General features: G+C 33.1%; 3 protein-coding genes across 4 annotated transcripts in view; all 3 read left to right on the top strand.

The window, feature by feature from the left end:
• Pgk (phosphoglycerate kinase) overlaps window positions 1-7,718 on the top strand; it is a 29,718-nt gene extending 22,000 nt beyond the window's left edge. For both annotated transcript variants that reach the window (XM_080161287.1, XM_080161288.1), the window contains 7 exons: window positions 2,502-2,598; window positions 3,157-3,264; window positions 3,595-3,762; window positions 4,286-4,374; window positions 4,979-5,079; window positions 6,307-6,405; window positions 7,243-7,718. In XM_080161287.1, the coding sequence (XP_080017413.1) occupies window positions 2,502-2,598; window positions 3,157-3,264; window positions 3,595-3,762; window positions 4,286-4,374; window positions 4,979-5,079; window positions 6,307-6,405; window positions 7,243-7,283 (703 nt within the window). In that variant the 3' untranslated portion in view covers window positions 7,284-7,718. The remainder of the gene's footprint in view (window positions 1-2,501; window positions 2,599-3,156; window positions 3,265-3,594; window positions 3,763-4,285; window positions 4,375-4,978; window positions 5,080-6,306; window positions 6,406-7,242) is intronic.
• A 2,561-nt stretch (window positions 7,719-10,279) lies between these two features.
• On the top strand, window positions 10,280-17,157 carry LOC145320308 (uncharacterized). The gene is made up of 11 exons (XM_080162722.1): window positions 10,280-10,390; window positions 11,512-11,575; window positions 12,151-12,260; window positions 12,568-12,652; window positions 13,069-13,135; window positions 13,495-13,540; window positions 14,738-14,803; window positions 15,585-15,623; window positions 15,839-15,870; window positions 16,271-16,340; window positions 17,047-17,157. The coding sequence occupies exons 1-11, from the start codon at window positions 10,313-10,315 to the stop codon at window positions 17,149-17,151; spliced, it is 762 nt and encodes a 253-aa protein (XP_080018848.1). The 5' UTR covers window positions 10,280-10,312; the 3' UTR covers window positions 17,152-17,157.
• Window positions 17,158-17,656: 499 nt separating this feature from the next.
• Window positions 17,657-22,947, top strand: LOC145320103 (uncharacterized). Its single transcript, XM_080162544.1, has 9 exons — window positions 17,657-17,703; window positions 17,878-17,941; window positions 18,328-18,418; window positions 19,059-19,100; window positions 19,566-19,610; window positions 20,550-20,603; window positions 21,181-21,238; window positions 22,296-22,389; window positions 22,776-22,947. Exons 1-9 carry the CDS (start codon window positions 17,661-17,663, stop codon window positions 22,945-22,947), a joined length of 663 nt encoding a protein of 220 aa, XP_080018670.1. The 5' UTR covers window positions 17,657-17,660.

Genomic DNA, 22,947 nt, shown 5'->3' with positions numbered 1-22,947 from the left:
CACATTATGAAAGGAAAGCCCTAAAAGACGACATTTGCGCTTTGTTTTTGGTTTAATGATAAGGAATTTAATTTCGAACTTGATAAACACAAAGCTTCCTCGAAAAGAGGTTAAGACAATGACAGAAAAATGTTCATCCATTTTCGCCCTGTTACAGACGAAGTGCAACAAGAATCCAATGCAGCACAGTTGATGGATTCAGCTGTGAATTTGCTCAGTTCTTCTTTGTTAGAAGTGAACAGGACTTTCTCAACCTGATCTTCATCTTGTTTATCTTTTACCTCATCTGTTTCTGGTTGTCCTCTGTCGAAGTGGGCTAGTAGCGCCTCTTCTTCATCAGAGTTTTGGGTCTGTATCATAAAGATTTTTCCTCTCTTTTTGGATGAATTCGTGCCGCTATTGTTGTTGTTACTGTTCTTGTTATAGGGACATTCTCTATTAAAATGCCTAAACGAGCCACATGTCTTACACTTGAAAGGTTTTCCCGAAATAGGGTCGATCGGATTCATTGGGTTGGCATCCCTGTTCTTGGGAACAGAACGAGCGCCATTCGAGGAAAAATTGGACGACGACTTTCGGTTATTGTTATAATTCGCAGTATAATTCTTCTTATATGAATTATTTTTCTGCCAATTAGCGAATGCTTCTTGATGTTCGGCAGCAAAGGCTTCGGCGCTAGTTGAATTTTCGCCTTTAGAAACGATGTTGCCTAACGAATCAGATAGCATATCCTTTAATTTTCGCTTAACGGCCTTGTAGGTCTTTCCTGTTTCCTTTTCCAAATCGAGAACCCCTTTTACTAATTCAGCTTGTGTATTATTAAGCTTCGCCCCTAACATTACAATAAAGGCGCTGCATGTGTCGGTAAAGGTTTTCCCTAACTGTTTACATTTGTTGTAATGCCTTTCATGCTCCTTCAAATACTCTAAAATAGACTGATCTTGTGTCCTTCTGTATGACCATATCTTCTCAAAAGCTTCCAATTCAGTAATCCTAGCCTCTTTGCCTATGTGTGTATCCAGAAAGTTTAAGACCTTGGTCACCCCTTCCGCATCATTTAAAAGTTCGGATACGGGGTGAACATTGAAGAAATCTCGCTGGATAAAATCGCCGAACTCTACAGATTTGTTCGGTAAGGCATATGCTAGCATAGATCCTAAGCGTTCTTTCTTATAGTCCTTGAGACCGGCCCATAATTGAACGTTGTTTTTAAAATCTTCATAGGATTCAAAATTGTTCAAATTTGGGGCATCTGCCCCTATTTTACAGTTCGAATTTTCCGTCATGGTTCACTATTTAAGGTTGACACCCTAGGGCTAGATTAATTTGCCTTTAACAATTCTTACTGTTAGCACCACTGTTTTATTGTGGTTACGCTACTTATGGATATATCACCCTTCTCGGGCTATAATAAAATAACACTATTTGATTTTATTACACCTAGTATGATTTTCTTTTATTAAATGGAAAAACATAAGGCTATAGTTAGATATTTTTACTATACAAAAATCTTTATATCTTAATCTAAAGATTTTACATTTTTCTTCTCCAGCAACGTTGACAGTTCTTCATGTTTGAACATTTTTCACCTTTAAGGCTCAATAAGAATTTCTGTTTATTAGAACACTATTACAATTATCAATAGTTCAGATTGCAAATAATTAGCTCAGAATAGATGTATGGTTAAGGTATTAATTATATGTCAAGTCACAGTGTGCCGTAGATCTTTTAGGCCATGTTTCCCTCTTTTAATCGGAAAACAAAGCTTGTAGCTCTACTACTGATAGTGACATATAATTACCTCAATATTAAATCAACAATACACCAAGTCTATACTAGCCAATCATTATAAATCTGGAATAAAACAGATTAAACTTAAAGCAAATTATCTTAAAACCTTAAATAGCTATTCACTACTAAAGTATCTGCAATGTAATAAAGACGTCCAAGCTTCGATAAATGATAAATAAATACACAGCATCAAAACATTTAAGATATTTATTAAATAACAAATCTTCATAGGTGAATAAATATCTTGACAGCAAACAAACTGAAATAAATAAACAGATCATAAATAAATAACACAAATATAAAACTGACAGTAGCTACTACATACCTTGAGTTATGCGTCCTCACCTTTGTCTGTCGTCTATTTGACAATGACATCTTTAATATGTCTAGCTTGAAAATCCTATTGAGGATGGAATACACCATGAGATCTTTTTTTCTGAACCAAATCTTGCTTAATGATGTGCATGATCGTACGGCCAAACTTCGCTTCAGACAACCAACTCTTTGATTGCACAATCCTTGTTTAGAAGACCTAACAATGCGCCTGTTTTCGGCCACTGCCTTTACTATAACTTTTAATGTCGCTCACCTGTGAAAGCAACAGTAGGGACAAATTTTAACGTCTTTAGTTCTGACGCAGTGTTGGGCTAAGTTTATAATCTTTCTATCATCTTCCAAACAACCAATTATTGAATGAACACTACCAACAGAGCCGCTGGTTTCCTCATGAAGAAGGAGTTGGATTATTTCGCCAAAGCCCTCTGCAAACCTGAGAGGCCATTCCTGGCAATCCTCGGAGGAGCTAAGGTATTCTTTTGCCAGCTTTATTAATAAATCTCATAGAGGAAGGGAACATTGCACTAGTACCAAAATTATTATAATAATGGTTTTTTTTATTCGTTGGCCTAACAAACTTGGGGACTTTTATTGAATTTGATTATTTGGTTCATTTAGTTGAGTATCCAAACCACTAATTATAATCTACATAAGGGATAATTTTGTGTATCAACATTGGAGTTGTACATCCATTTATCAGGGCTAAATACATACACTAAAGGGCAGATTGAATGAATTATCTGTAGGAATAATACAAGGCCAATAATAAGATCTAGACTGATACAAATACTGGCGTGTACTGACATGATTGTCGTAATAGTGGCCATTAAATACAGTATTTTTGGCCATAAAACGACTGTCTTAATAATGGTTGATTATAATATTGGGCTTAACTTGGGTCTACTTTACAGGTACTTATCCCAAGGTCTTCCATCCATTGTATTATGTCACTGTATATCCAACGCTGTACAAAATTTTAGATATTTGAAAATATTAAAATAATTTGTCCTCTAATGACCTTTCTTGCAGGTAGCAGACAAGATCCAGTTGATCGAGAACATGTTGGACAAGGTTGATGAGATGATCATCTGCGGAGGCATGGCCTTCACGTTCAGAAAGATTATTGATAACATGCAGGTCAGCTTTATTTTTTTTGAGAAGCTTCTCTAAATTTTGAAATGTCCTTAAAAATTTATCTTTTATTTTTCAGCTGTTATTTAAAATAGATGACTGCTTTTTTTTGTGCAAATAAGCATTCAGTCTACAATAGATTTCACATGTTCCGTTGTTCTGTCACTTTTTTTCCGTTGGTAAGGATTTGTAGGACATGGCTTTTATATACAACTATAAAATGTTTTCATTATGTATTATAATAAAACGTCATTCGTTTTTTTCTGCCAAAAGTTTTTTAAATCTTGTAATTGCATATAAAAATAATTATCCTTGTGTTCATTAACTCTCATTTAGATCGGTACATCTCTGTATGACGAGGAGGGAGCCAAGATTGTGCCCAAGCTTGTTGAGAAAGCCAAGACCAACAATGTTACTCTCCACTTCCCTGTTGACTTTGTGACTGCTGACAAGTTTGCTGAGGATGCCGCCACTGGTGAAGCTACTGTCGAGTCTGGCATACCTGTAAGTAGTATTTGTTAATCAAAGGATTTATTTTTGATTAATTTTTCTCTTTATAAGTAAGGTTAAGTTTCAAAACAAAGTTACTTTATAATTCACTTTGTCTGTCCGTCTTTAACGTTACTAAAATGATGTAAAATTAGTAGCATCCAGTGAATACTTACTTAATCGTGTTTTTTATTTATGATTTATCCTATATTCTCTCTTTTTCTTTGAACATCTGCTACAATCTGTCCATCCATGAATTTTGGTGCTATGCTAATTTTGGAGGTTGAATCGAACAAAAACTTGGAGAAGTAACGGCTAATGGCTGGCGTTTCAGCCGTTAATCCATTTTTTTGGCTATTTTCCAGGCAAATCCGCCACAAGCCAGCTGGAACCATCAACTGAATTAATTCGGGAAACATCGGCGTGGGCAAGGCACCAGAGTATTGGCGAACTTTTTTTTGACTCCCCAAATATTATTTTAGATTTTTGAAAACGTACTCTGGATTTTTTGGTATGATTATGATGAACTCTTTTTTAGGATAACTGGATGGGTCTTGATTGTGGCCCCAAGTCCAATGATCTGTTTGCTGCCGCAGTTGCCAAGGCTAAAGTTGTTGTTTGGAATGGGTAAGTCGTCTTCCTTATTATATTTTCCAGTTATAAATAGAATTGAATGAAAATACACAAATTCTGCATATTGATTATACCAATTCTTTGACATTCTCACTTGCTAAATCCTATGTATGGGTAATATCCCAATAGGATTTTCAAGTAGCTTTAATATTCTTAAATAAAGATGGATTTTTTGCAATGAAATCAGGTAGGGAGGAGACATTTGACGATTTAATACATTAGTCCCCCAAATGTTTACAATATTTTTTTCTTATTCGCTGGCTTTACTTCTTTGGAGAATTATATTGAATTTTTATTGGTTGGTTCATTAAGTTGAGTTTTCAACATTTCAACTAATAATTGTTATCTAGAGAAGTGGTAATTTTGTGTATCATCATTAGGGATATACATCAAATTATCGTTCAATGTCTTATCCCTTTATATCCCTGCACTGAAATTACATTATCATCAGGTCAGGGACATAAAAATCACCGTTTGACAATATTCTCTGCTTGACAAGCATGACAAATTATATATAACGTAATGCAAGTTAAAATAAGGTTTCTTTTTTCCTTTTGCATAGAAATAAAAATAAAAAGCTAAACTTAAAATATTCTAGACCTGCTGGCGTTTTTGAGTTTGACAAGTTCGCGAACGGCACCAAGGCCCTGATGAATGCAGTTGTCAAGCTCACAGAAGATGGCGGTTGCACCATCATTGGTACGTTTATTTTGATATTGGCGATACTCCATAATTCAGGAGTGTCTTGTCTATTAGAATGGTTCTTTTACACGTCTATGTATTATTTATTTGTATTCAACAGCATCCCCTTCCAAATCGTTATTTATTGTAGCTCTTTTATACTTAGGATTTACACTAACCCCCCCCCCCCCCTCCCCTCCCTCCACTGTTTAGTAGCCCAACAACTCTATAACTAAACTCTGCCCGTCCGTATAAATAACAAAGTAAGTTGACAAAAATTACATTTTCTAAGATGCTGTAAAAGATAAAGGTAAAATTTAAATGATTGGCCACAATGATTTCGAAGGTGCTTTGACTTTAGTGTCAGAACCTAAATTAAGACATAGTGCATTTCATTTCCCTAGGTTAGGTAACTTCATTTCACTTTTCAATAAAATCTAAAATGCAGCGGTTTTTTGAGAAAATTAGATTTGAAAATTTCAAGTTAAATTTTCATTCTCTAGGAGTTATCGCATAATCATGACAAGCAAAGATTATTTATTTAAAATTTTGAACAACTTTGCTTTTATAAAGTCTTTCATAAAACATCTCTTTATATGATTTATTTAAGGCTGAATTTCCGTGACCTTAGCAAAGCAACTGATAAAAATGGCCATTAATTAACTCCCTTCGGGAGTGGTTTTATGAAGAACTTTATAAAAGCAAATTTGTTCAAAATTCTTGTCATGATTATGCGATAACTCCTACCTAGAGGATGAAAATCTAACTTGAAATTTTCAAATCTAATTTTCTCAAAAACCGCTGCATTTTAGATTTTATTGAAAAGTGAAATGAAGTTACCTAACCTAGGGTAATGAAATGCACTATGTCCCAATTTAGGTTCTGACACTAAAGTCAAAGCACCTTCGAAATCATTGTGTGGCCATTTAAATTCATAACATTGGCAGCTATTGTCTCCTTCACGTTTTTATTTTCTATTTCTAAGAGTTTATCAATGATATCTACCTAAACTACCGTTTAGATTCCCCTAATATATATAATTGTCCTTGTTAAATTAAAGTTTAATTTATAGGAGAAAAGTTTCAGCTGATAGCAACAACGAAATAAATTTGGTAAAAAAATCACGAAACCTACACATAGTAAAATTGACAATTTTATCTGCCAACCAAATATCATTTTAGAATTATTTCGCTTATTGTCTATACCTTATTACTTGAAAAGTTTTGAAAAAAATGATAATTGTAGGTGGTGGTGACACTGCGACCTGCGCCGCCAAGTACGGAACCGAGGACAAGGTGAGCCATGTGTCCACAGGCGGTGGAGCCAGCTTGGAGCTTCTAGAAGGTAACTAATACAGTCGCTCTGCTACCAAATAAACAGATAGATACTGCGTTAAAATGAGGAAGGGAGGGTCTGGAAATTAAATTGTTCTGGCCCCCATTTTTTATTAATATGTTATTGCAGGAAACTAAAGGGATAAGATAATTCAAATTGCCTATAAATTGATTTACTGTTATTTGATGACAGTGGCACACAAAATTACCCATTCTGTACATTACAATTATTAGTTCAAACGTTTTGACACTAAACTAAATGAATCAACCAATCAAATTCATTTAAAGTCCCTAAGGTTGTTAAGCCAACGATTAAGAAAACGTTAATTTAAGACTTTGGGGACTAAACAGCTGATTGACCTATCCCTCCCTTTATCAGTTGGGAGGGACTTCATAAACATTCTTTAGGTTTCTTGAAACGCAGGGATCTTAAGGGATAAGACTATGGACGCGACTTTAAACTGATGTTCAGACTCCATTATTAAAACAAATCAGAAGTGGATTGTTTAAAAAAAGGGCCGTTGGTAAGGCAAAATTGTTTTTGTAAAAAATCCTCCAAAATCACATAAGAAATCTCCAATAATTGAATAAAATCATTGAAGGGTTATTAACATAATATTTTATTTCATTTTTGTTGGTTTTTTGTGATTTTTGAGGATTTATCTCAAAAACAATTTTGCCTCACCAGTGATGCAGCGTCCTAATTTTTGTTGTTGTAAAGAATCCACCTCTGTTCTGCTGATTTAAATTACCAGTATAATCGGCCTCCCTTATACTAAACTCAGAAAATCTACGATTGTTATATTAGGATAATTATTAACTGTAATTTTTATTATTAATATTTCAGGTAAAATTCTGCCTGGTGTGGCAGCCATCTCAGATCTGTAATTATTTATCCAACATCCTGCAAATTGTATTCCACAATGCCAACTTATACAACGTTTAATTTTACTAATGTAAAAACTTATCTGACTTTCCTAATGCTAAAATTTTTTAGTGAAATGAGGAATTTTTTTAACATTTGTATGAAATAAAAAACGTTGTATTTTATTAAATTCTCTTGTAACGTTTTAGATTAGTTTCTAAGGTATTTATAAGTGTACCAAAAATTTTGTTTTTCATTTAAAATTTTTAAAAATCTTCTCTAAATAACTATACCTAATGCAAATCAAAATATGAAATTTTAGAAATGAAAACAAATATTTTTAAATAAAAATGATTGTAAACCTGACCTGGTGTAGAATTAGGTGCTTCCGATAATTTTTAATTGTTATCAATGTATTTTGCTTTTTATTAGAGAAAATAAAATGCTAGATTTTTAAATCTTTTTTTTATATTTAGAATGAATAGCCAAATATATCCATAAGTTGCGCAAAAATACAAGTTTTAATGCTGTTAGAACAACAAATATTAGACAATTAAAAAATGTAATTGCTATAAGGGTAAAAGACGGCGTTGAGTACATTAAGAAAGCTAAAAAAGGGGCAATGTTGGTTGTGCTAAAATTATGAGTAAGTTTCCAATCAAAAGCGATTATTAAGTCTTAACTGTTATTAAGTATGCGTTTAATTCTACTATGCGTTTTTTCATTATTAAGAACGACAAAGCCCAATCTGTACCACTTTTTATGAGGGATCTCTTTTTTAGGGGTTTTCTTTCCCACTTCTCCTCTCGTCTTCCTCATTTTATGACGTCACAGGAATCAAAAGAGGTACAGATTGGGCTTCGTTCTAAGAACAGTTAGACCTAATAATTACTTTTGACTGGAGGCTTACTCACACCTTTACGGAATTTTAGCACAACCTAACTCCCACTTTATAAGTGTAAAGTGAAGCTCCAATCATTGAGACAATATTAGTAAAATTACATTACGTATAAAATAGATGACAAAATACTTTTAAACAATCAGTATTCAGATGTTTTAAAGAGATAGGACTATTCTTACAAGCCTAAATTAACGATTAGAGTCAGCTTCAGTGAAATCGTCATATAATAACTATAAAATTAGCTGTATGTCTAAACCTGTTTCAACACTAACAATCCATACTTTCGCAATTTATCTTTTTGCACAAATTAGCAGGTTTTAAGTCGCGGCTGCCGAGCCCTGATTAGATTATTTGTTACAACCAAACTGTAGAATGCATAGATTTTGTAAACCATAGGCGTAGAGTAGCTACGATACTAACAATATGGTCACTTAAAATTAGACAATGATAGGTCAACGGGAAATAAATAATCGTCCAACTTTCTCTTATAAATTATTCTGTAAGAACTCTGGATCATTAAGCAGGAACTTGGGCGTTTTATTTCATCAGCGGAATGGAAAGTACAGAAATATAGCCTAAAACCATACAATGACTTAGTTCAACTTCCCTTAATTGCGAACTAATTGGTTAAGGATTAATCGAAATCTTAACGGACAAACAAAAAACCCTTTCTTTTAATAAAATGACATGTTTTAGTTATTGATCTAACAAAAGTTAAAATATCCCTTTATGTTATACTGAAGAAAATAACTAGGAATTTCCCTTCTACATCAATGTTCCGTGTTAGTCAACAATAAACGTTATTACGGAAAGGGTCTACAAAGTAGCTACGATACTAACAATGTGGTCACTTAAAATTAGACAATGATAGGTCAACGGGAAATAAATAATCGTCCAACTTTCTCTTATAAATTATTCTGTAAGAACTCTGGATCATTAAGCAGGAACTTGGGCGTTTTATTCCATCAGCGGAATGGAGAGTTTAGAAATATAGCCTAAAACCATACAATGACTTAGTTCAACTTCCCTTAATTGCGAACTAATTGGTTAAGGATTAATCGAAATCTTAACGGACAAACAAAAAACCCTTTCTTTTAATAAAATGACATGTTTTAGTTATTGATCTAACAAAAGTTAAAATATCCCTTTATGTTATACTGAAGAAAATAACTAGGAATTTCCCTTCTACATCAATGTTCCGTGTTAGTCAACAATAAACGTTATTACGGAAAGGGAATAAGCAATTTTAAAAGCAAAGTTTGTCTTCTAAAAGAACTGTTAGACGTAACACTTAAGACGTCGATAAAATTGTAACATTTATATGAAACTTCAAATAATTGTTTTTTTGTGTGTGTGATTTTCGTCCATTTTTTAAAAGCAAAGCTACTCTACAATTTTATTATTAGAAAGTAAACTTTGTTATTTGCCTTTAATGGTTTAATATCTTCCTGTTTATTAATGACTAGCGGCTGCGCCCCTTAGAGGCCTCTAGGGGCACTTTAGAAGGGGGGGGGGGGTTGAATTCGGTAACCAAATTTTTTTTCGGGAGGTGGGGGATTTTACTTTGTGGATTTCACCTGGGAGGGTGGTCGTACCCTCCCTCAAAATAGTTATAAACCTTCCCAGGACTTATGAGAAGTTAACCTTTGAGGAGAACCATATACATTATACATACTAACAAAGATCCTGTTATTTATTATAAGGATTTTTATTTGTGATTTAATCGGTCAACATTTTTCTCTAACTTTTTCACCAATTAGATTATTGAATGCTGTGGCAGTATTTGTACGGCCCTAAAGACCACTAAAACAATAATGGATTTATTATTACTTGGATTTTACATCAAACCCGCTCCTACTGGATAAACGAACTGACCAACAAATGACAGGAAAAATAGCAACCTAAATTGACGACAATTTTTTCCCTGTCATGATAGCCACGTATATTCTACTTCCATTGAGTTTTTCTACAACGACTGTAATTTTAAAATTTACCTTATAATTGCAATGATTTCCACAAAAGACTTCTCTTAATTAAGTACTTTTTTCGGTTGTGTTCTTGTGTTTGTGTTGTGTATGCCTATGTAGTTTTTAAGTGCATTTCTGACGGACGGATTGAAGTTTATAGAGTTTATTTATCCATAGATTTAAAATGCAGAGTGGTCGTAGTTCAGTGAGTGGAGCTAGCCAGCCTGGGTCAGGCTCTGCTGTACAGGCTCCAGAGTTACAGGTATATTACTAGTATAGTTTAGTAGGTGGAGCTATAGCTAGCATGGGTTAGGTATATTACTACTACATATAGTTAAGTAGGTGGAGCTATATCTACCTTCGTTCTAGCTTTGCTGTACAGGCTTCAGAGTTACAGGTATATTATTAGTATAGTTGAGTAGGTGGAGCTTTAGCTAGCCTGGTTCTAGCTCTGCTGTACAGGCTCCAGAGTTACAGATATGTTACTAGTATAGTTGAGTAGGTGGAGCTTTAGCTATCTTGGTTCTAGCTCTGCTGTACAGGCTCCAGAGTTACAGGTATATTATTAGTATAGTTGAGTAGATGGAGCTATAGCTAGCCTGGTTCTAGGTCTGCTGTACAGGCTCCAGAGTTACAGGTATATTATTAGTATAGTTGAGTAAGTGCAGCTATAGCTAGCCTGGTTCTCGCTCTGCTGTACAGGCTCCAGAGTTACAAGTATATTTCTGTATAGTTGAGTAGGTGAAGCTATAGCTAGCCTGGTTCTAGCTCTGCTGTACAGGCTCCAGAGTTACAGGTATATTATTAGTATAGTTGAGTAGGTGGAGCTATAGCTAGCCTGGTTCTAGCTCTGCTGTACAGGCTCCAGAGTTACAAGTATATTTCTGTATAGTTGAGTAGGTGAAGCTATAGCTAGCCTGGTTCTAGCTCTGCTGTACAGGCTCCAGAGTTACAGGTATATTACTGTATATTTGAGTAGGTGGAGCTATAGCTAGCCTGGTTCTAGCTCTGCTGTACAGGCTCCAGAGTTACAGGTATATTATTAGTATAGTTGAGTAGGTGGAGCTATAGCTAGCCTGGTTTTAGCTCTGCTGCACAGGCTCCAGAGTTACAGGTATATTATTAGTATAGTTGAGTAAGTGGAGCTATAGCTAGCCTGGTTCTAGTCTGCTGTACAGGCTCCAGAGTTACAGGTATATTATTAGTATAGTTGAGTAGCTATAGCTAGCCTGGTTCTAGTCTGCTGTACAGGCTCCAGAGTTACAGGTATATTATTAGTATAGTTGAGTAGGTGGAGCTATAGCTAGCCTGGTTCAGGCTCTGCTTTTTTAAGATAGAGCATTTTTAGATCCTAATGTATATTAATTTTTGAAATTTATAAAGGTTAACCTTGATGATATGACCATAGAACAAATAAACAGTCTAATAGAAGAGAGTCGACAATCAGGTAGTTATTATTAATTTACTATACAATCATTTATCTATCTATCTAATAACTAACTACCTGAATACAAAATTAGAAACTTTCAAGTAAGATGTTTTCCATTTTTCTGATAATTTATCTATCTAATATTTAGAAATACACAATATATCAACAAGACTATACAAATCATTAAAAGTAAAGCTTTACTATTATAAGAGTCGGCCCATTCGTCCGGAATGGATAGATTTTGTCGTTAATTTAGGCATAATAGACTTGTCCTTTTTTAACAACAAATTTTTATGTGATATGATTATCCTATTGATTTGATTTTTTGAATACTGATTCCTAGAATAACAAAACATAATGTTATAAAAAGTATGTTCTTAAACTTTATCCTGAATCCAGTTTCACAACAAATTTACCTACAATTTGTTTCGACTTATACATTTATATTCTGATTATTCAGTTTGACGCTCTACAAGTGTTAATGTTCCATTGTCTTACCGTTTCAGAGCTTCTCTTTTATGGATGTTGTCATCCTTGTTTATCAATAAATCTACATATATATCATGTAATTATCTAATTATACATCTATTTAGTAAACCGTCTGACCCATGAGACTACGATGCTGGAAGTGTTCTACAACAAGTTGACCGCCAACGGAGCAGATGATAAAATACAGGACATTGCGGAAAAATCCGAGTCACAGGTTTAGTCATCATTCGACTTTTAAGTACATATCCATTTTTTTGTGATCCAATTGTTTTATTTATTAATCTTTCCATTTTCTATCCATCTTTTTATTAGTAGTGAATTTATTAATTTCAACTAATATGACAAACAATAATTGTTCAACATATTTATTGACTTTCAGAGTTTAATGTTGTATTTAACTAACTCCATCTTAAATTTTAACCCCAATCCCATTGAAATTGGGAAGGCTTCACAAGTTCACACCCCCCTGATAAATTACTGTACACACCACTAACTTCAACTTTGTATGTATATGTATTAAGGCTAGCTCAGGTGGGACACCAGATACTTCTCAGCCTCCAACAGCAAGTGGATCTGTTATTGATATTCCCTCAGCCACAATGTCAAGTAAGCAAGGTTCTCATTGGATAATATTTTGACCAATAAGGTTTCAGAATAGCAGTTATATGTTAAGTAAGCAAGGTTCACATTGGATAATATTTTGACCAATAACGGTTCAGAATATATATTGTTATAGTCATATGTTAAGTAAGCAAGGTTTTCGTTGGATAGTATTTTGACCAATAAGGTTTCAGAATATATATTGTTTTAGGTATATGAAAAGTAAGAAAGGTTCTGATTTGATATTGTTTTGACCAACAAATTTTCAAAATACAATTTAACAAGTTTTTCATTGGTTATCAAAGACAACCAACTACTTAATTGCATGAATTTATTCTGGATGTCTTTACTGTTTATGAAGCTAAGTTGCGCCTGTCTTATGACCATTTCCCCTACTATTACAATCATATGTCTACATGCAGGACGACGTAGTACAGTTGGGGGGAAAAGAAGACGGTCCTCTGGCTCCAGAACTGAACCTAGGGGAAGGTAATTGTTTATTTAGAGGCTGAAAAAATGGAGGTTTGTTGCAATTTTGATGAAATATTAAAGAATTTATCTTGAAATAACAAATTTTACTTTTATTTGAATTTTTCATTAATTGATAAATTTACATAGAAAAGATTTTTAAGTTGTACAGAACACATAAAACAGCTTATAGTATCTCCAAAAAAGGGCAAATTTTACAACGCTTGGCCGAACTATCCGATTGTCGTCATATTAGAAGGGAATATGAAGTCTATCTGCATAATTCGGCCAAAAGTTGGAACATTTTTCCCCCTTTCGTGGAGACACTATAAGCTGCTTCGAAGAAAATTAGCATTTTGATTAAAACTTTTTTACATTAGGCAGATTCGTTTAACAATGGATCAAAAGTGTGGCATTGCAAGAAAGGTAACTTTGTTAATTTAAGGATAAAGGAATTTAAAAATAATAAAATGTTGTAATTTTATCTATAAATATAATGATAAAGAAGTCAATTTAAGGGTTTAACTCCAAGGCTTGCTTATTCTTGCCATGCAATTTATGATTAATTGTATCATTCAAATTGATTTTGAAATGTATTGAATTCATGTTAGTTGGACCTACATATTCATTAGATTAACTTTTTGGTCATGCTAGATCTGAATTTACTCTATAGTTCAAATATTTGTCTGTCTTTCCGTTTAAAACATTTTGGAGAATCCATGATTTTCCATTTAAGTAGAGTAAGTGAGGGTAGCTAGCTTCTGAAATTAATTTAGATTATTTCTCTGATTTAAGATCATCTACTCTGTAAATTTTTTTGATTATCTGTTTGTTTTCTTTATATCGTTAATTATTTTATACTTCGCTACTTACCTATGATGTTGTTGTCCTTGTTTAAATAGTATTTAATTAGGCTAATGGATGTATTATTAATTTCAAATTAAAACAAGGATGACAACATCCATAAGTAACGAAGCAAAAATTTGTGAAATAGACAAACGGATAAAGTGAGTTATAGAGCAGACTATCTGTTATCATAACAAAGAAGAGAAAGAAAGATAATATGCAAAAACTTAAAATCCCGAAACCTTAAAAAAAGATTACTTTATTTGTAAGTTGTAAAAAGACAAGCAGCTAAAAAGCTGCTTAAAAGCAGTCAGACTAACATTGATTTTTATACCTAATTATGGTGCATAACGAAGGGGAATGCTGGCAAGAAATTCTGATGTGTATCTTTTGTTAGATCCGAAGAAATATGTTGTGAAAAATAAAAGCGACTAAAAAGCTGCTTAAAAGCAGTCCGACAGCTACGGATGTTTTATACTTAATTATGCTCCATTTTGATGGGAATATTGACAAAAAGTCTCAGCCTTCTTTCATTACAGGAGCCGAGAAAATCAGTTGTGAAAAATAAAAGCTGCTTATAAGTAGTCCGACCGCTACTGATGTTTTATACTTAATTATGCTCCATTTCGATGGAAATGTTGACAAAAAGTTTCCGCCTTCTATCTTTTGCTTCCCCCGAAACGTTTCATACATATTTACAGACGGACATTACAAATTATAGAGTAGCTTTGCTACTAAAAATTATATAGTAGATTCGCTAAAAGTTTAATTGTTCAGGAAGTATCTCAAAATCAACATTCATTTATGAGAGAGAAACAGAGAAATAGGATTATGCTGGAAAAGGTAAACAGAGTGCCATTTTTTTCGCAATATTCCGTAAAATAGAAAGAAAGCTTCCAGTCAAATGCGCTTATTAGGTTAAACTGTGCCTAATTATAAGTTAAATTACATATTCAAAATTAAGTAGTTTGACCTAATAAGCGCATTTGACTGGAAAATTACACCCAATTTTACGGATAATTACAAAAACAATTACGATCTTTGTCATAATCATCCTTTAACCAGTACAGAACTCATACATTTTTTTGTAAATTTTATTAAGAGACTGAAAGCTCCCCCACAGTGTTCAAAAAAAGTTTTGTAAAAATGTAAAGTAAAAAGAGTAAATATGGAGTGTTTTGATGTTTTATAAAGGTTTACTTCCCTTCTTCATGGGATTATCAGGGAAAAGGGAATGTGATTCTGACAAACAATTCTAAAGGAACATTTCCCCAAAAACCCCTTTTCTTTTTTCTCCCCTTCTTACCCACTCCCCTTCAGTTACGCAAAAATATAAGCGTTATATAGTGGAAATGGCTCACCTAAATGATCTTGTAATTTGTAAAGATTCCTATGTACAAGTTGGCTAAGGATAATGTATTCTTGATGTTTGGCAGTCAGATCTCGATCTGGTTAGGGACATCAGTTGTCTGATTCAGATTCCTGAAATGATATGCCATTTATGGAAGTTGTAATCTAACGAATGATATAATGAAAATCGGGTGATAAATCCTCCTTTGATTTTGTCATGGGGTATTCAAAACCCCTTACATTCGATTTGCTTAACTATACGATTTTATTCTAGGGAAAAGCAAGTTTGTTAGAACGAGATATGAGATTAGCTGTAAGTATTTTTATTTAAATATCATTGCTTAAAGCGTCACAGATAACCCTTACAGCCAAAGATGAATTAAAAATTTCTTTCGCAATTAAAGATAATATATACAATCAAATTCAAATTAATTGGCCTTCAAGATATAATTTAAATAATGATCAATCTTTTCTCATTTTTTTTATATTGCATATTTTGTTCATTTCAAATGAAAAAATGTATTATAGGATGTAAAGAAGCATTTAGAAGATTTCAATGAGTAAGTTAGATTTATTTTTTCCAATACTGCATCAATTATATGCGTTCGTCATACTTTTATCTAGTTTATCTAGCTATACGTGAAAGTTAATATTTGATAAGTTAAAATTATAGCTTTGAGGGTCGCGAATCCAATTTGTTATGGATTAGAACAATACTTTTTAGTGAACAAAAAAATAATTTTTAAAGAAGCTACGTGAGTCTTGAAAATCTGCAGAGGTTTTTAAAAAGTATCAAAAACTTTTTTTTACTTCAAAAAATCTAAATTTGCTATTTTGAAAACTATACGTAAAAGTAGTAGTATACCTGGCCATAGTTTAGTAGGTTGTAAATATTATTTTTATTTGCATCACTGTGATTTTAATTTCATAAAATATACCCCGTTAATTAAAATAATTTAGGTGTATAACAAAGGGAGCAATACACCCCATGACCGGGTACTACATGGCAGAAAAATTGGTTGCTTGGATGGTAAATTTTTATCAAATTGACAAATAGATAACCTTTTTGGGTATAGTCCCTTTCGTGGCAACGCCTCTTAAGGGGCGTTTTGTCGTTTTTTCACAGTAGCTTTCCCCCTATTTCTAGGCTCTTAACCTGTAGGGCCAATGACCTAACCATACTGGGCAATCCCCTAACCCAACTTAACCTAACCTAACCCAAAATAACCTATAACAAATAATGTGAAAATAAGACAAAACGCCCCTTAAGAGGCGATGCCATGAAAAGGACTATACCTATACTTTTCTTATTGATTAATTCTATCTTGAAATGAACCGAAAAAAAGAAATGTTTAAAATTACTAAATATAGGATTTAATAAATGTATTTGTGATATCAGCAAAGCATAAAAATTAGGAGATGAGAAACCATCTTAAAGTTAGTGGAAGATTTATTGTTCCTTCATTCTCTGTGATTTTTAAGGCATTGGACAGTGACGATAAATTGATATACATGACCAATGATGACAAACAAATTAATCTATCTTATATTACAATTATTGGTTAAAAAGTTTGGACACTGCTCACTCAAACCAACCAATTGAATTAACATTACATATAAGCACTCAAAGTTTTTAATCCCATCAAGAACAAATTTGAAACCTATGGGTACAGCATAATTTTCTTCTATTGTCTTCTCCCTCCCTATGCATACAATTAAAAAAAAATATTTTTTAGGATAAACAATTGAAAGAAAGAACAAATGAAATTGAAGTGTTGAGAATAAATACGACTACACTCAGGAATAATTATACATTTCAATATAAATACAATTTTATGTAAAAAATGACTTAGTTACAAATTATGTAAAAACTAAGCTAACAAAATAAGTACAAAAAAGTACTAGGCTTTTTAGGCGGTTTATTTTGAAACCAAAAAATGGAAGGAGTTTTGTTTGTTTAGTTCAGATTAGTTTATATTGGGTACTAAGTAACCTTGCAGGTTAGGACCCCCGCGGTGATTAGGCATAGGAAATCTCATTATTTTCAATTTTATATTCAAAAAAAGAGGGAAGGAGGGTTCAGTGCTCGAAAGACACTTCAAAAGAAAGCATCACTATCTATTTTGGATTACTATGATCATTATAATTGGCAATTTCTGTTCGGTTTTTTTTCAGGTAAGCTTCATGTGTACCTTGAAGTGGAATAGGGCTTAATAAAGCTTCCTCCTTCCCATAAAGAAGCAAAGCTTGCCCCTTTTCACCTCTTAAGGCTTCAACTCCCCATCTGCCAAAACTCTATTCACGCCACAGAATGTAGTAATATAAAAATATAAAAAATAATAGAAACACAATGAAGAAGACATCTCTGGCTGTTCAACAAATGTCAGAAACAGGTAGAAACCAACCAATCTAACCAATTTAGTGGAACCTTGTGGGTTTTTAACAATACTGACATTGAAAAGAAAGGAAATTGAAAAAAAGTTTGACACCCAGAAGTCTAAATGCAGTAAATTTGATTACAAGTATCAAATGAATATGACCATTCCATCACGACCAAAGGTTTTTAGGTGATGAGGATGTGGAAGGTGGACCTGAAGAGTTGAACTTGCAACAGCAGGAGCTCATCAATAGGTATAGTGCATCCTTACCCATGGATCTAAAGAAATAAGACAATAGTAAATTTATGACCTTTAAGACCTTATTTTTAGTAGCGAAGATACTCTATAATTTGAAATGTATGTCAGTCTGCTTGTATGTCAATAAGTAATGGTATGGGAGGAAACGTGATTTTTTTCAGCTGCTATTTTAGATAGACAGCTTTGTGAAGATTCCTTTACTGATGAGCATCCAGCATAGATCTTACTTGGTCTGTCTGTCTGTCGGCAATTCTACAAAAGACCAATGCACAGTTTTTTACTAAACAGTTATACATATTTGAACTCATTTTATCCATTGGCCCATCCACAATTTTTTGTGCTTCGCTATAATATATATTGTCATCCTTGCTTTTATTTCAGATTGGATAAAACTCAGCAAGAATTAATCAAAACTAAGAACCAACTGTCAGATGCCCAGAGGTGTCGGTACAACAATCAAAAGATCCTACAGGTGAGGGAATTGTAGCCTACTTGCGCCCAATCGATGTCAGGGTTCAAGTACCATCCCATTCAGAGACTAAATTCAGTCATTCATAATTATGATTTCTACTGCTGTTTTGTTGGATTCGAGACAATTTTAGTATTCCAACAAGTTATAGCATGCAACTTACTCCTCGTTAGAATCTAGGAAAGGGTAGGAGAGGTCAGGAAAATAGCCTAAAACCAACTCAACATATCTATAACTCTTCCCTGGAAAATAGAACCAATTCGGACCAATATTTTCTGAGTAGTAAGGCTTCAGACAAAAAACCTTACTACTTTAAATTATTACCATTTGAAACTTCTTAAAGAGGAAAACTAGAAAAGATCAGTAGTTATTGAGATTTTAAGCTTTGGACAACAAACCTAAAGACTTTATATTATACTAGCGGCTTAGCCAATAGCCTCCAGGGGATTCCTCCCAAGAGGTGGTGTATTGGGAAGCCCCCCTCCTATACAGAATCGTTCGTTTGTCAATTGTAAAAAAAAATATTTTTGAGGGGTAAGGGTTATTTTTTAGGATAAACATTTCTTTCTCTTAACTTATTATTTTATAAACTTTTGCTATTTAAACTAATCTTTGATATTAAAATATTCATATTTATGTTTAGATTGAGATTGAGAAACAGAAAAAGTTGAAAGCCAGCATTGAGGTAAAACTGAAGATCTAAAAAAGGACGTTTTAGTCCATAGATGCAGATAATACAAAAAATAGAAACAACTTTAATTATGAAAATATTAGGAAAAATCGTATAAATCTAGGCTAGCCTTCGTTTTCTCAGCCTCACATAGATATAAAATAATGTTGCTAGCCTAAAAAAATACTAAGGATTTGGTCTACAAACAGATATAAACAAACTCATTTGGTTAGGGTTGAAGAAATTGTAGTTAAAAATTAAAACAAGCCACATAAAAAATAATATGGTATAGATGGAGGGAAAAAAATTTGTACAAAAAAGTTGTTGGGGAAGGAAAGTATACATAAAACTAGAAAATAAGAGCATTACGGACCAATCTATATAGATAAGACTCAAAACAAACTTGCAATAAATTACGTTGATATTATTTTGTAACCAAAAAACATTAATATATGTAAACCTTTTTTTTATTAAAATTAGACTAAAGAAGCAATGTTACAGACAATGGAAGATGAGGTCGGAAAGGTAAATTGTATTTTTTACGATTTTTTGCCCCTTGCCTATAGAGCTTCCCAAAGTTGTACATTGCTTTAGTTGTATCCCTATACTACACGCTTTTAATTTAAGATTTAAAAATTCTTAGGTACAAAACAAAGCTTAAGCAAAACGTTGGCTGTTTATTACACCAGTTTCTATGGTCTTAATTAAAATAACTTTTTTTTTCGTTGGCTTAACAACCTTGGGGACTTTTATTGAATTTTGATTAGTTGGTTCATTTAGTTGAGTGTCTAAATGTTTTAAGTTTTAACCAATAATTATAAAATACAGAAGGGGTAATTTTGTGTATCCTCGTTGGGGATGTATATCAATTTAAAGGATATTGTCTTATTCCTTTATTTGGATCTATCACTGCTGCTGTTTTAGATATAGGTCTAAAACAATACGTCATACCAACCTAAATTCAAATTAGATTTTTGTTCGTTAGAAAACTCTTGTTCCCCGTACCCAGTTTATCCTCTTATATGAATTATTAAAAGCGAAGCTTTTCTATAATTAGGGTCGGTCCGTTCGTACGTTCGTAACGTTTATCTTTTCCCGTTGGTTTAGGTATGTTGGAATTGTCCTATCGATTTTAAAAAAGGTACGATTTAGAAAGCGTATCAACTTTATAATCGTTACCAGAATGCCCGTACATAAGTATTTAGTATTAATATACATACATCTAATTTTGGATAACTGATTCCTAGGACAACAAAGTACAAAGTTATAATCAAAGCATATCTAATCTACATATAATTGAGTCCAAAATATGTATAAACAGTATCCTGTCTTAAACAAGTTTGCAACAAGTTTACCTACAATTTTGTTTAGACTTATACACTAATATTGTGCTTATTCAGTTCTGACACTCTACAAGTGTTAATGTTCGTTTGTCCTTCTATTCTAATTTCTATGTCTTGATAGGTAAAAACAAATGTTGAGGAAAAAGAAAAGACAATTGAGAAACTTGAAGAAAAGGTAAATTTTGTCTGGAATTAATTAAATAAAACATGCCATTGCCCTAATTTAAGGCCCATATTATCTAGGCTTCATAGTTATGATGATCTGTCTTTTTATATAGGAGCTGCGCCCCTAGTATCTAGAGCCTTTGTATTCAAAGGGGGAAATAAAGGGCAGAATATTCTAAAACCATTCCAAGGCTTGAATCTAAAAATGAGATAGCTTAAAACTATCCTGGGACCTATGAGAAGCTTTCCTGAAAGGGAGATTTCAATCTGTTCAGTAGTTATTGAAATTTAAGCTTCATTCAATAAAACTTTAATATTTTATATAGAAGGATATCAAATTATTTAAAGATCTATTTACCAACTTATTAAAAATCTAATCTTTCAATGGATTTATTATTACTTGGATCTTACACCAGATTATCATGTACTCTAAAAGTGAAACTTGCGACCGCCTAAAATAACGACCCTCTTCACCCCTTTTATCCCATCCCTTTCTCCTCTACTGTATAAAAGAACTGACGAACTGAATGGCCTCATAGTCTATGCTGATAATACTCAATAATCAGTAAAGTTTGAATCTATTTTAGATGGAGAAATATCATGTACCCTCAGTTGAAGAATATATGAAATTAAAACAGCTTGTTGGTAATAATCTGGGTAGAGTCCCTTTCGTGGCAACGCACCTTAAGGGGCGATTCTTCGTATTTTTCACAGTAGCTTCTATTTATAGCCCCTGCGGGGGACTCTATTCCTGCGGGGCCAATTGCCTAACTATGTGGGAAAATCACCTAACCCAATATAACCTAACCAAACCTAAAATAACCTGTAAAAAGCCATTTTAAAAATACTACGAATCGCCCCTTAATGGGCGTTGCCACGAAAGGGACTATTTCCAATAATCCTTAAGTCCGTCCGTAGCGGATACCTCTTGTTAGGCATGCTAAAATTGTCTCTTCTATTGCAAACTTGGTATGGTAATTCCTGTACATTTCAGAAAGCGTAACAACTCATTAATCATTACCAGAAAATCCGTATATATATTTTAAGCATTAGATATAGCTTTTTTTACAAGGAATAATGATAAATCAAATCATCCCATTCAATTGATTTCAAGGAACATTATTTGTACTGTTATGAGCGAAGCATCTCTAAATTTAAGTTTCAAAATGTAGGCATATTTATATTAAGCATCCTGTTTTCAAAGAGTTTTTAAAACTTTTTTAAAACTTCCAAATATTGTTGATGTTTGTTTGTTTGTCTTGTCTGGCTGATTTGTTAATCTTAGCTTTTAATGATGTTGTAATCCTTGTAAGTTAATTATAATATTTGCTTTTCAACTACATAAACTGTGGAATTAACAGATCTATAGTATAGATGTATATACAGACAACTACCTCCCTTTCTTTTTTAAAGACCTCTTTCGTCTGCTTCTAAATCATTTTCTGCTACTTTGCTGTGTTAATATAAGAAACACCATTGGTTGATTTTAATGATTAAATAGAAGGGTTGCACAAGGTAGTTGCAATGGGGAGATACAGTTATTTCACCCTTTCTCCCTCTAATGTGGGATTTGATTTATCATCTCCCAATATTTCAAATAAACTTAAAATTATGCCTCTGTATATAAATAAATATTTTCTGTGAGGCTTTATGAACCCTCCATTCCCCGCTTCTATTTGAATATTTGTTCTTGTTTGTTAAGAAAGTGAGAGATGGAACCAAAAGGTGCTGAACCGTAAAATCAACATCAAGAGACTGGAAAATAAAACATCAGGAAAAGATTTAACTTTAAACTGGTGCTTTCACTCAAAACCACTTTTAGACCTTTCTTTTCAAAGGACTATCCCTGTGGGGCCCATCTAACCTATATGTAACCTAACCTAAACATAAACATAAAAAAAATACTTTTTTTCTTAAAAAAAGAAACCTTAAAGAACTGTACATAAACTTTGAATTCTTTTTAATTTTTTTTATAGCGACGTTTTTCTACATTTATAGTCCGTCCGCATATCTGTTTGTTTGTAACTGATAGCTCTAATTGCTTTTTTAGGCTCGTAGAATTAATTTTATGGATTTCAAACTTTATTTGATGATTCTTGAAATACATAGTAAATTATAAACTGACAGATTGGCCTGTGTTAATTTTGAAATAGCCTCTTAATTGAAAATTTTAAAAAGTTAGTCAATCATTTAAAACAGGATTCCGGCCTATGCACATGAGTACTCCGCCTCAGTTTGCCAGAAAGTATCCGCCGGGAGGCGGGAAATTCGGCATCGGAAACGGCGGTGGCATAGCCTATGGTCAAGATGCTGAGGGACTCTCCATAGGAGCGCTTAATATTGGCGGGATTTAA

This window comes from Acartia tonsa, chromosome 5 (genome assembly GCF_053477335.1).
Source record: "Acartia tonsa isolate MP-2025a chromosome 5, ASM5347733v1, whole genome shotgun sequence".
NCBI classification, from domain to species: Eukaryota; Metazoa; Arthropoda; class Copepoda; order Calanoida; family Acartiidae; genus Acartia; species Acartia tonsa.
This window is presented reverse-complemented; position numbering and strand designations above follow the sequence as displayed.

Bases quoted from the DNA above. Each gene is read 5' to 3' on its own strand.
- LOC145320308 (XM_080162722.1), top strand. From the start codon at position 10,313: ATGCAGAGTGGTCGTAGTTCAGTGAGTGGAGCTAGCCAGCCTGGGTCA. The intron at 13,136-13,494 runs GTAATTGTTTAT...TTTTTACATTAG, and splicing joins AGAACTGAACCTAGGGGAAG to GCAGATTCGTTTAACAATGG. The intron at 14,804-15,584 runs GTAAACAGAGTG...ATTTTATTCTAG, and splicing joins ATAGGATTATGCTGGAAAAG to GGAAAAGCAAGTTTGTTAGA.
- LOC145320103 (XM_080162544.1), top strand. From the start codon at position 17,661: ATGAAGAAGACATCTCTGGCTGTTCAACAAATGTCAGAAACAG. The intron at 17,942-18,327 runs GTATAGTGCATC...CTTTTATTTCAG, and splicing joins CAGCAGGAGCTCATCAATAG to ATTGGATAAAACTCAGCAAG. The intron at 21,239-22,295 runs GTAATAATCTGG...TTGTTTGTTAAG, and splicing joins GAAATTAAAACAGCTTGTTG to AAAGTGAGAGATGGAACCAA.